General features: G+C 51.2%; 3 protein-coding genes across 3 annotated transcripts; 1 reads left to right on the top strand and 2 right to left on the bottom strand.

The window, feature by feature from the left end:
* Nucleotides 1-3,834: 3,834 nt before the first annotated feature.
* Nucleotides 3,835-4,545, bottom strand: H6S33_002863 (uncharacterized protein; the record flags this gene model as incomplete). Its single annotated transcript, XM_044834246.1, has 1 exon — nt 3,835-4,545. One exon carries the CDS (start codon nt 4,543-4,545, stop codon nt 3,835-3,837), a length of 711 nt encoding a protein of 236 aa, XP_044693024.1.
* A 1,024-nt stretch (nt 4,546-5,569) lies between these two features.
* H6S33_002862 (uncharacterized protein) lies at nt 5,570-7,945 on the top strand (the record flags this gene model as incomplete). The annotated part of the gene is made up of 1 exon (XM_044834245.1): nt 5,570-7,945. The coding sequence occupies one exon, from the start codon at nt 5,570-5,572 to the stop codon at nt 7,943-7,945; it is 2,376 nt and encodes a 791-aa protein (XP_044693023.1).
* A 573-nt stretch (nt 7,946-8,518) lies between these two features.
* On the bottom strand, nt 8,519-10,942 carry H6S33_002861 (uncharacterized protein; the record flags this gene model as incomplete). The annotated part of the gene is made up of 6 exons (XM_044834244.1): nt 8,519-8,779; nt 8,845-8,939; nt 9,045-9,270; nt 9,420-9,593; nt 9,649-10,317; nt 10,370-10,942. 6 exons carry the CDS (start codon nt 10,940-10,942, stop codon nt 8,519-8,521), a joined length of 1,998 nt encoding a protein of 665 aa, XP_044693022.1.
* Nucleotides 10,943-13,658: the final 2,716 nt, after the last annotated feature.

Raw genomic sequence — 13,658 nt, 5'->3', positions numbered from 1 at the left:
GAGACAGCTCAGATTGAGCTACGGTTTCATAGCGCACATGGGGTCGAACATTCATTCATTACGTATCACTCTTTACTTCTCTTGTTGTCTTGTAAGCTTTGGCTTCTACGCCGATATCCGGTTTTTGCTCACAATAGATGCTGTTTACCTGATATCGAGGGACGTTTAAATAGAGATACCAAACACCCCACGGGGTATGCACCTGTACTCCAGTTAGCTGGCTACTCCTCAAAACAGCTTTGATTCATGCAATACCTCAGCGGCCATGACCAGGAAACATGGAAGCCACTTTTGTTAGGATGAGGTTACGATGCTTCCGATCGACCGTTTCTTACGAGGACCACGCCAGGCTTCCGGTGCAGAGGTCTGGTTTCGTTGGTGGAAATTTCGAGTAAATACACGGCTTCGAAACCGAGTGATTTCTCATGTTTATGGCCGGGATATCAATGATAATGCGTACCGTGCACCGAATGTGAGAAATTACCGTACAAGTAAGATTGCTATGCTTTTGCACGCAGCCCATTCTTTCACGGGTATAGCTGAGCACTTACTGGAGACGTCGTGAGATCGAGAAGCTATTGATTAGTCATCAGATAACGCCAAGACCCTACCAGTCCCACCCCTTGTTACCTCGACTTTGTTCCTAAAGACTCGCGAAGACATGATAATTACTATAAACACTGATAAAGATCAGTTGGCTGCTGAAAGGATGTGTGTGTTGATGAGGTCTGGTGCCAAGACTACTAGCGTTAGATGTAAATTAACCAAACCTGGCGTCACACCCCCGATTGAACAGATCTTGGTGACGTGTAGTCAATATCTGGCAAGGAAACGGAGTATATAACTGAGGCCGCTTCAGTGTACCTTAAAACCACGGTTTTCTCCAATTTATTTCCTGTGGGGGGGGGGGGGGTGGTTCTGGAGGAGGGGGAAAGCGTCAACTAACCCCCCCAAACCCCCGCCCGACTCCCCCAGCTACTACTACACAAGCCAGGCATGTACTTCTAAACAATACGTATATACAATAATACACCGCGGGCTTTAGAGTCCTTTTATTCCACATAGCTTCTCACACTGGCTTTTTGAATTCTGCAGCCGCGTCGGTGGCTACTATCCTAAGCACCAAAATAATAGAAATGGGACACGATTATATAAGCAACTAACTCGCTACCAATCACAAGCTTTCTCAATTGTAGTTGTCCGCGATTAGGTTAGACCAGCCGCTACAAACCCGGAATATTAATAAGTCACATAATAGCTACCAGCCACCATACCCCATACCCCGAAAGCGAGGAGCTCATGAAAGAAAAAAACATATCTCACAGATCACAGATCGCACAACATCATACACCCGAACTAGCTGGCTAAGAATAAAATAAAAACCACCATCGTCTCCACCATACCAGGCCGCCGAACAACTCCCCCGGCCCCCCGGGGGGGGGGGGGGGGGGATGGGAGCCGTTGCGAGAAGATCCTGGAGTTTAGGTAAGGTAAAATTCAAAAGCATCATCTAATCTGTCAGCGCCCAAAATACTCACGCACTCTCACCCCTGCCCCCCTCGCCCTCAGTATCACACGACATCGGAATCACCAGCCGCGACGTTGTCAGCTTCGCGGGCTCAAGCAGCTGCTCGAACGAGCGTGTGCTCGGGTAGTTATCAATCAGTTCTTTTGACTCTGTCAACATTGTCTAGATAGATAGTTGTAACCCTTGGTCAGCAAGCATTCCATTCCGCTTCCCCGGTAATGGGGCTGGCCAAACCTTCATCCTCAAAACACTGCTCAGTAGCTGGAACAACAACGGCAATTCACTCGTGGTCTGGGGGACCCGGCACAGCGTATCACAGCTGAGTAGGCAGAGGTAACCCTTCGCATAGCTCATCCGCAGCACCTAGCAGTGCAGCCCTGATATTACACTCGTTCAAATTAATAAGGAGAGTATCTCTATTTGTGAGGAGATAATATCCAAAATATGGTGGGAAGAAAAACAGCAATGTATTACGGACATAACGAGTGCTTTTCATTGCGGACCTCTTTGCTTAGTCTTTCCAATGTGCCACATTATGACATGCATGAGAGGTCCTCTAGGAGCATAAGATAAGTGACTAAGTCCTTTACTGTATAAAGGTGACGAAGTCATATAGTGACTAAATGACCGAGTCTTTTAAAATGGTCACTTATATGACCACCGTTAATAAATGACTAGTCATTTAGAGCTAAATGACCTTTTTTTTTATTTATTATTTTACCTCTAAATTATATTATTTACTACGGATACGGTATATATATCTCTGTCCGTCGTTATTTATCTCGTATCTGCTGCTACCACTGCTGCTGCTGCCACCACTGTTTCTGTACCGGTGCTGTTGCTGCTATTAGTGGTGGCTATACCAATTGGCACGATGGATCTGACCTACATACTTGTTACTGGTGATGATGGTGGTAGTGATGGTGATGATGAGGATGATGGCGATGTTTGGAGAGAAGAGGTGGGGGGAGAGGCATCTTTATAGCTGGAGGATCAGAAATAAGGTTTCACTAGCGTAAAGTTAAAGTTTTCAACCAAAAACTACGGTCAATTAGTAGAAAATGACGAAATAATTTTGCTAAACGACTTAATCATCTATTTTTATACCCCAGAGATCTGACAGATAGATAAACTCTTATACCAGTGACACCCATGGGAGATCACAGTGATGGAAACCTTTGCATGAGGGAGATGATGAGCCTGTTTATTTTCCAGTCAGGTGGTGTCGATCGTGATGATACTTCGAGGCAAGTTGAAACATTCCACAACCAATTGGAAGGGGCACAAGTGTGCCTGGCCAGTTTCTACTATGCATGAAAATGTCAAACGCGTGTACGTCAAGCGATCTGGCATCCCAAAATGAGTCGATCACACCTGGCATAATAATACTCCACACTTGGCCCTCTGCAATATGATGTAACCAACAACAAGCACACCTGGCCTAGGCAAGTGCGAATATGTGCCCTGCATATTCTTCTTGCATCATCACTCGTTCACAACTCATCATTCCCGTAATTCTGATCACCGAATGTCACTCGGGATCGCGGGCCATTACCTTTCTTGATTTTAGATTTCCGAGGCGGAAAAACATGCCGCATATAGTACTAGTGAGTGTCTTCTCTACTCAGAATACACATCCCCACCGCCAACATGACTGCCGCACCCAAACCCCCCACCCCCCGGTCACCTTACACGTTTACTAATTATCCTATCAAATAATCAAACTTACAAACTGGATAACGGTGAACTACCTACGAGTGACTCGTTCCGAGGATATTGGGGAGGCTATAATACTACAATTTAGTGAAGCATAGGATGACGGAAACTGGCCCAGGTCCTCCCTTGTTGAAGCTTATCGAGAAGGCGGTTTTAGAAGCCATAAGGTGACTGTGCCAGCCCTTTGCCCTATATGAGAGCCACATGAGATGAAGTTCCACGTTGGTTTGGATAATGACGCAAATCTTCGAATTTTTCTCTGCGGGTTCATGAATTGTGCGATGACTCAACCGAAGCCAAGGTTTACACACCTACACATAAAATACACCTTCCCGCGCCAGAGATACGTACTCTAGCCTTTGATCCTTTGCCTATATATAACAAAGTACACCTTGCATGATCATGACCACCATTCATAAATACAAGCAAGCGATAGCCAAACGGACTCTATTCCCGGGTTCGGGCTGCATTCTATCAAATATTTCGTTTTTCTGATGCTGTCTTATAATTACAAAAGCACTAGCTGCGTAAAGATACCCCCCGGAAAAATTCGGTGTTGACACTAGTGCCACTCGGAAATCGCCAAGATTTCAAGCATCAGTAATCTCCATCAACCTATTCCATACCCTCAGCATCTCATTGGTGTACCAATAATACCCTAGACTCGCTGTATTGCAGTCCAGTACCGCAGCAGCGATCGATTTTTTGTCACCTCCTTTTATAGCCTCCCCCCAATTGTTCTTAATTCCTATTTCATCTCGCCTCAGAAACACGAATCCAAATCCCACAAGTCGTCTCTGGATGATGTTGCCAATCTCTTCCCACGAAATATCAGGTATAGCAACCTCACCGGCAATTCCGCGGAGGACCCCGACGAGCAAGGCAATCCGCTCACTACCAAGAGCATCCCACTCGGCGGTTGTAATTTTGCCGACGCGCTCATTTATCACGTATTGCGCAGGTTTAGCGGTGGACTTTGGTCCGGGCGATAATGACGGTTGCGGGTCAGGAGCGCTCCCGGAAGGCTTTGGTCCATGGTAGACTAGGTGAGCGAGAGCTTGAGCGCTCACGCGGGTTACTTCGGCGTTGATTTTGAGCGCTTCCATTAGTTGTGAGCCTCGATCTTGGGGATCTGAAGAGCTTGAAGGAAGGTGTGGTGCGTTGACAGCTAGGTGGGCAATGGCTTGGGCGTTTGCGCGGTTTGCTTCATTGTTGATCTTGAGCGCTTCGAGTAGCAGCTGTGAGCTGGGATCTTGGGAAGATATTACAGAGGAATTGGAGGTATTGGAGGTATTGGACATCTTGGGCGGAGAAAGATGACTGCTGTGCGTAGGAACATGCATAAAGAAGGAGAGGAGGAGTTGAAGCCTATGCCGTTATATCAGTGTAGATTCCTTCCCCGCTTTTCACTGTGCCTCGGCGGGATATCACTATGGGGTATTAATAACTACGTGTGCATATGTATAGTTACGGTTGGGGCTGTCTCAGACTGGCCTGCAGAAGCCTATGGGGCCCAATCGGAAATTAGCTACATTTACATCATACATACCAAGTAACTAAGCTCAAAGAGGGAAGCTGCGAGCTTGAGATTCATCCGTCTATTCTAATGTACCAATTGGTTGTTCCTGTCGACCATTTACAAACATCAGACTACGGGCAGTTACCATAATCAGAGGGGCTACGCTGATTTCTCGGCTTATCTACCGCTTCAAGCGCGCGGGTTACACGTTGTTGGACAGATTTACGGTCAAGCGTTAGTCAGACAGTAGACGCGTGGAATTGCCGAGACAGGCGCAGCAAAAAGGAAACGTAGCGATAGCGCCAGCAACAGTTCGTTTAGGTGTCCAGATCATGGAGTACCTCTAGCTAGTTTTTCTTTTGTATCATCATCATCATCATTGAATATACATCATTGCTCTCGTTTTGTCTTGATCGAAGTTTTATTCATTCTCGTATCTTTCGAATCGTCGTCGAAGAAGAGTGAATACAACAACCGGCCAACAACGTGGTGACCCCTTCGTTCTCTACAAAATCTTCAAAAAAAAAAAAAAAAAAAAGGGAGAAAAAAAAAAAAAAAAGCCCCCCGGTGGTTGGCGTTGTTTTCGTTTGCAGTTTCACCAAGGTACCTGCATACGACCCCCCCAACATCACCGAAGCAAACGGAATAGGGCTTTTTTTCCCTCCTTACCAAAGCAAACGAAATTCCTCCCCAGCTCTCGCTCAAAATTTCCGAAAGTGTCATCAATCAAACGAACCCCATCACCTACGTCGTCAAGGGTTAATCGACGGAGGCATACCCGAGCAACAATACGCGGCATAAGGCAGATGATTCAACCGCAAACGGATTCTGTCGAAAACACCGCCGCCATCACATCGAGCAGTGCCCGCCCCAGAAGAGTTCATAAACCGAGAAATATCCTCCCGGGAAAGACCCCCATCGCTCCTGATACATCAGACTCAGCCAGTTCAGAAACAGAGACCGAAATGGCGTCCGTATTCGTGGAATCAGTACCAGCCAGGTCCTTTAGCGGACGACCCGGAGAGAGAGTCGAAGCCTTCATCGAGTCTGTCATTCTCAACTTCGAGCCAAAAGAAAGACTCTACGCGCCAGAGAGGAGGGACGCAGCAAGAGTAGCGATCCTCTGCGCAAATCTCCGGGGGAAGGCAGCAAAGTGGCTGGAAAGACAGAATGAGGAAGTTGCGTCCTCGTGGGGCGAACTTACCGAAGCATTGAAGAAGAGGTTCAACAATAAGGGGAAGAAGGATGAAAGACAGAGGAGAGCAGAGAATGCGGTGACCAACCTCAAGCAAGGCAAGCTTACGCTGAAGCAATACATTCGCAAGGCCGAAAAAGTCAACATGGATCTCCCGGTAGCGTCCGATCTTCACAGGACTGCCGGCAGAAGGTTTTATGTAGGCCTATCACGCGAACAGACTCGATGCAACTTCCTTAGCCTGGGGAAAATCGATGTCGACGATGACTACACCCTATCACAAGCCATTGAGGCCGCGAAGAAGGTGCTCGCAACCGGCACCAGAGAGTTGAGTAGACGCTGGAGTGGCAGCGAGAGTAGTGATGAGGAGGTCAACACGAGCGACAGTGAAGATGATTCCGATTCCTATGAATCCAGCGAGAAGGAAACGAAGGAGAGTAGAAGGAAGAGGAATGGGGATAGTAAGACGAGGGTGGCGTTGGAGAAGGAGAGGAAGGTAAACAAGGTTCTAATTGAAGAAAAGAGAGCCCAAGAAATTTTTGAGAAAGAGCGCAAAGAGAAGAAAGCCGCGCTTACCGGAGAAGTAGCCGATCTGAGAAGGCTGGTGGAAAGACTCTCAACCCAGCAATATAATAACCCATTCGACGTTACACCCGCAAATCGCGAGACTGAGGTCTTCGCGGTAAACCGCGGATACTACAACCATCCGAGACAGCCGTCGAACAACCAAGCGCCAGGTATGGGCGGTCCCCAATACCCGGGCGGCTATGGGAACTCGAATCAGCTGTCTGCGTTTAATCAATCGCAAGCCCCAAGCCCACATGCAATCGCGAGTATGGGCTCCTCGCAGTACCCGTCGCACAGACAGCAGAGCTACCCTGCTACGGGATACATGCCGAGAAGGCACACAATCCAGAACGACGCGAGACCAATCGTCATGTGCTTCAGATGCGGACAGACGGGTCACTATAGCCCGGAATGCGTAAACCCTCCTCTGTCAATCATGGAGCAACAGGAGGTGAGGCGCAGGGTGGGTGAAGACCAAATCGAGAAAATCCGTTTGCAACTCGGCCTTCAGCGGCAAGCCCCTCTAGGGCAGTACACCCATACACAGGGACAAGGTCAGGCTTCCCAAGGGCACATTAATGTTCCCCAGGGACTACCCCCAAATCAAATCGCCGGCGGACATTACACCGCCGCGCAGGGGGCGAATCTGGTGCCGCTCGGAACAAGGCCAGGTGGCACCCCAGGTGGCGAAGTGCGTGCTTTGGTACAAGCAAATGCGGCACAAGCGGGAGTGAATGCGGTAGAGATTTGCGCGGGGGATAGAGAGGTTGGCGGCATTAGGGTGCCCGAGGCGAGTTTAGTTGAGTGGTTTGACGCGGATGCGGTGGGCAAGAGAGATAGCGAGGAAGCGTTTGGGAGATGGAGCAGTAGGGCAGGAGGACCTACGAGGAAGAAGACGGCGCAGGTTGAAGATGAAGATGAGGAGATGGGCGGAGTCGCTACAGACAAGGGCAAAGCGAAAGCATATCAGGCTCCCGGCGCGAGTTCCAGACAGGCACCGAAGACGGTGGAACCAAGGCGCCCCATTCGGATGATGAAAGGGATCATCCCCGAGAACGTTGTCCAGCGACTGAGAGATACTAAAGTCGAAGGGCTCACGTGGGGAGCACTGTTCGATATTGCCCCAGCTGCCCGCAGAGATGTAGCAAAGGGCCTCGTGCAAGAACGTGTGCCGAGGGCCCCCCGGGAGAAAGCTACTCCAGCTGCTCAACAGGAGGAAGTCCACACAGTCGAGGCAGTTAACAGAGCGCGTGAGGATGAAGGACCCGTTGTGAACTTCTACACCGACGGAAAGGTCAGAGCACCGGGGATCGCAGGTTTCTTCACAGTAAAACGAATCCTCGTCGATGCCGGATCATCAGCAAACCCGCAACCTCCGCCAGACGCTCTGGACGCTCGAGGCGCCCAGGGCGCTCGGTAGACAAACTGCCTCTCCAGAGAAGCAGCAGAGCGTTCCTGGCGCTCCCTGGCGCTTAGCATTCCGCCCTGGCGCGCACTAGGCTACTCGCGCGCCCTGGCGCGCACTAGCCCTCCCAACGCGCCCCGACAGTGATACGCTTACCCCGACGCAATGCTCTCTCGCCTGACGCTCTCTCGACGGAATGTTCTCTCGCCTGAGACTACTACCTATCTCCTGGACGCTCCTGGAGCTCTCGCGACGCCTCAGGAAGCGTTTTGTCCGCTCCTGAACCTCTCTGACGACTCCTGGGCATATCACTAATGCTTCTGGAGCACTCCCGACTGCTCCAGCGGCGCCCGACGCACCGCATTTTACCTTTCAGCGCCATGTTTTTACCAGGCATACTACTCTTTGCTTTAGTAGGCACTGCTTTGCAGAGCATCCAAAACCGTGATTCTATTACTAAATACTAACACTACAAGCGTCTTGAAATCGCCAATCGAATATAATACAGGTATATAGGTATCTCTCCAAAGCACTCGCCGCTGCTCTCCAAAGCACTCGCCATTGCGCTCCAAAGCACTCGCCGGTGCCCTACAGATCCTTTTCCTCCTCCCCTCCCTCGCGATCCTCATCTTCATCCTCCTCGCCTTCCTCTTCCGCTTCAATGCCCCGAAGTTGAGCCTGAACCACCTCTTCCTGGCCGCCACCGTTGTCGGAGATATCCCCTGGAGCACTCGGGGGTGCTCTCCGAGCATTCCGGAATGCCGCAAGATCCGCCGCTAACGCTTCGTCGTCCTCGCTAAATCCATCTTCCGGTATCACCTCAATAGTGATACCCTTCTTCTCTCGTATCTATCAAGGTTAGCCTCCGTATGCAGAAGAGCGCTCCGCCATTGTAGCACCCATCTATAGCATACCTTCTCCCGGAGGTTATCCTTGATCACCTCCAACGTTGCCTCCTGATTCTGCCTACTCCTCCCCTTCCATATGTTGCTCATCCTGTTGAACGTTTCTACTCGTGTGCAATGTCAGCGCGCGAATCCACTATAGCTCTGGGAGCATCTGTTACTGCTCTCAAAGCACTCGCTATAGCTGTAAGGGGATCAGGGATGCTTACTGACAACACTCTCATTCTGTGACTGGAAATGGTCAGGCTTCACGTATGTTTCCGTTGACCATGCCCGAATGCCATGCCAAATTGCAGTGGATATCAGGCAAATAAATGTAGGGGTAATCCGCTCTAGGAACTCGGGGTCTTTTACCCCTCGCATCCTGACCCCATCAAAGTATTTATAGTACAATATGTCGATAATCTCTGGCGCAAGAAACCGTAGACGGTAGGTCTAGTATCTGTTAGCAGCGTTCGCGAGTGCTCTCCAAGCATTCCGGGTGTCCGGGTGCTCTCCGAGCATTGACACCCGAGTGCTCTCTGGTCATTGACACCCGAGTGCTCTCTTAGCACCCCCGGGTGCTCTCTAGGGATTGATCATACCTCGTAATGCTGCGCAGGGCTCAAGAAGCGATCATTCTTTAAAAGATACTCTACTTGAGCAGCCCTCGCCTCAGGACTCGAGAGCTTTCCAAGCCCATAGATGGTCGAATCCGCCAGGCGCCCTTTAACCTCGTGCATCAAGTGCGAACGGACTCGGGAGTGTAGACTTCTGACCTATCGTTGTCAATTACGCTTCCAGAGCACTCGTCAACGTTTCAAGGGCATTCACCTGTTTGATAACGACCTCGTCCAGATCTACCGCACATCCCACCCTGCGACTGGCAGCTGCCCACATGTTCACTACCAGTACCGAAAGCCTCGCTGCAGGTGGAAAAGGCTCATGTAGAAGAGTGTGGTCCCCGATTAGCGTGCTGCACTCCTTCTCAATCCTCTGAGCCTGCATTGAGAGAACGTTTGCACTCCTCGAGCTAGGTAACAAGGATCTCTGAGATAGGTTGCTCGCATGAATGTTAACAGTGCTCTCAAAGCGGTCGTCAGTGCTATCGGGAATACTTCTAACCTCGCTTTCTGCTATAGGAGCATTTCCTTCCCTAATAGACGACGAAAGCTGTGCAATATCGTAGACTCTTGGTTGCGCTTCTGGTAAATATACCTGAGGGCTTGAGGGAATCCGGGGACTGCTCATAGAGCTCTCGCCAACGCCCTCAAAAGGCGGGGAGGAACGATAGGGGCGGTAAGTAGGTGAGGACTCCCCGTATCGAGAGCGCAATGAGGAAAGATCGATATGGCGCGTCGAAGAGCTGTAATCATGATAATAAACAGGTTCAGAAGGCCTAGACTGTGTGGGTATTGGCGGTGCTCTCTGGGATGCATTCTGGCTGGGTGCCGAAGTGGGAGCTGCTCTCCGTACTACCTTTGCACCCGGACGTGCTCCCCTCTAAATCGTTAGCGTTTTGTCCTTAACATTAATGGGTGGGATGGAGTCGAACCTGTACCACATCCACCGACACGTCGGAGGAAGCAATAACCTCCGCTACCGCTCCGGTTGGTCTCCTCCGAGCATTGCTCAGTGCTCTGGCAGTAGTCGGCTGCACTGTACGAGGCCTCTTCCCCGTACTCTGGGATCTCTGCTGAGTGGAGGCTTGAGGTTCTTCCGACTCCTCCGGGTCGTCCAGGTTCTCCTCAGAGCTCTCCTGGGCGTTCTCTGGGGAGTCATCATACTCCGAGTGGCTGGTATCGGCGGTTTCCTCCACCTCTGGCACATCCTCCTGATGCTCCTGCACTTCAACGCTGTCAGTATTGCCATCGGGGAGATGGAATTCTACCCTTCTAGGGCTGCTTCTTCCAGTAGATGTGTCGGTAGAACACAGAAGCCCTTTACGCGCTATTGGGGCGGTTGTCGACTGACTACTCCGAGTGCGGGCTGGCAGTGGAGTCAATGGTCGGCAAGGTATCTCAGACTCGTCAGTCAGTAAATCTTCATGTTCTTCAGGTCGTCTTGGGAGTCGTGGGCGCTTTGGGGCAAGAGGTGCTGAACCGGAGGAGCGCTTGGTGGGAGCCATTCTGATGGCTAGCAGGAATATCCTCAGTGCTCTAGGAGCACTCGCGGTATCTTTGATTAGAAATCAATTCTTGGCGAGAAAATTTGCGCCGCTAATCAAGAAGAATTTGCACGGCTAATCCTCCTACGGCAGGGATCCGCTCAACCGCATCATTTGTAATCACTCGTTTTAATGCACTTTGCACTTTCTGAAGCAATACCGAGTGCTCTGAGAGCAATCTAGGAGTTTGACTCGACTCTGAAATAAAAGCAATGCAATTACGACACGGAATAATCTAATCTAATCTAATCTCATCTAATCTCATCTAATCTCATCTAATACGACAAAACACATCCATTGATATATGCTCGCAAGACAAAGGAAATCCAAAACATCAAATCGTACAGCACCTCCATCTCAGTAGCACTCGCGAGTGCTCAGAGAGCACTCCATACTGCTATTCAAAAACCCATCAATTCATATATGCTCGCAAGACAAAGGAAATCCAAAACATAAAATCGTACCGCACCTCCTCCATCTCAGTAGCAGTCGCGAGTGCTCAGAGAGCAATCTGTACAGCTTTTCAAAGGTTAGTAGTGAGAAATCCGCAGGAAGAGTGGTGAGAGACTATACCAAAGGAGACTAATGATGCCCACCACCATCACCACCACCACCGCCTCCACCGCCTCCAGCTGGCCCACCACCTCCACCACCACCACCACCACCGCCTCCACCACCGCCTCCAGAAGGTCCACCACCGCCACCACCACCACCACCGCCCGGAGGTCCGCCCGGAGGAGGAGGAGGAGGAGGAGGAGGAGGAGGAGGAGGAGGAGGAGGAGGAGGAGGAGGAGGTCCACCCGGAGGAGGATTACCACCACCACCACCACCACCACCGCCGCCCGGAGGAGGATTACCACCACCACCACCACCACCACCACCGCCCGGAGGAGGATTACCACCACCACCACCACCACCACCACCACCGCCCGGAGGAGGATTGCCACCACCACCACCACCACCACCACCGCCTCCAGCAGCAGCCGCGAGTGCGTCAGCAGCTCTCTTGGCTGCTATCCCGGCAGGCGTCCAGATTACTCCCTGTTCAAAGTTTGCGTCAGCAACCCCTACACCCAGAGGATACTTCCTCAGGTATTTGGGGTCTAAGTCGTCGATAGCATCCTGCTGTCTATCGCGACGTCTAACAAGAGTCTGGATTAGCCTTTGATTACTGGCATCAGTTCTGGGCAAATATACCCTCAGTCCTTTAGCATTTATGCGGTGATTTCCCTCCTCGTAATCAGAGTCCTCTGCTGGAATATCGATCGTGGTGTAATCGTCTTCCTCGATATGAGGGAATGCTCGTGTCAGCGGCGGTGTTTCAGCACCACCCAAATTAGCACCCGCGCCCGCTCTGTGGAGTACCGCCAGTATCCTCCGAGGCCTGCCAACGCTATTCTTCAACCAACCCTCGACCTCTTCCGAATCAGTGATCTGCACCTCCATCGGCCGAACAGGAGGATTGGATGCCGGTGGAACGTTATCGAGTGCTCCCCAGATACTCCTGATTGCTCTGCCGGGTGGGGTGTGCTTCAGGATCAAATTGCAGAGCCCTGGAAACGTTATCTTGGTCAGAACTCCAATGAACGAATTCTGATTTCGTCGATGGTTCCAGTCATAGATAGGGGGCGGGGCAACCCTGGAGAATGCTCCTAGAGCATCCGGGTCTACCACCGTAACCATTATGGAAGGTCTATCGAGATCTGCGGACACTGGGTCCCGTTTACGCTTCTTAGAGCGTTGGGCGGGCAGACCACCGTCCTCATCATCATCGCTATCGTCAGCAACGTCTTTATACTCGCGATTTCCCTGCCCCCTCGATAGCTTTTCCTTCTGCCCAACATCACCGATGAGCCACTTCAAAGCGTCCGCGAGTGCTCTGCGGGTTGCGGAATCGCCTCCGTTCCACATAGGCAGGAAACCACGGAGAGGGCGTATGTTCAACACATGGAGGCATAGAGCATCGAACGCTGCTGCTCCGGAAACGGTTTTGTTGACCCAACCGGTGTTCTGCATCTCCGCTTTGAGGCTGTTGCGGATGTTAGTGTACAATTTAGGGAGGTTGATCAAACCTAAAGCCATCTTTGCTTTGTTTGCCTCAGTCATTCTGCCGGGGTATCGGGCTTGAGAGATTGGGGATGATGCTTCTGGAGCACTGGCGTATGTTACCTGAGCACGCGAGGGAGTTTCTGGGGCACGATCTCTGCGGCTTTGCCTCTGCTCTGCCGGTGGAGGGGAACTAGGTATTGGTAGCCGACGGCGACGTCGGGATTGAGAGCTCTGTGAAGCACTGGCGACTGCTTCTGGAGCAGGGGCACCAACTGGGAGTACGGTTCTACGGACAGGGGCCGACGGTTGTGGCGGCGAGCTGCCCAATTCTGGGGAAGTGCTGGAGACTCGTTGAAGTGCTCGTCCTCCTTGGGGTTTTGGGCCTGCTGCTGGGCCTGCTGCTGTCCCTGCTGCTGGTCGCTTTACGGAGTGTGTTGCTGGGCCTGCTGGGCCTGCTGCTGTGCCTGCTGCGGAACGTTCGCTGTCGGACTCGGCTTCAGATTGCACTGATTCCCACTCTTTTGGGAAGAGTCTCGAGTGCCGAGTGGGCCGTGACGAGTGCTGAGGGGGCGGTGACGAGTGCTGTCGGGAGCTTGAAACCACTCGGGGATGCTTCCGGGAAGACGAC

Source organism: Morchella sextelata (genome assembly GCF_020137385.1).
Source record: "Morchella sextelata strain SCLS chromosome Unknown scls_13, whole genome shotgun sequence".
NCBI lineage: Eukaryota > Fungi > Ascomycota > Pezizomycetes > Pezizales > Morchellaceae > Morchella > Morchella sextelata.
This window is presented reverse-complemented; position numbering and strand designations above follow the sequence as displayed.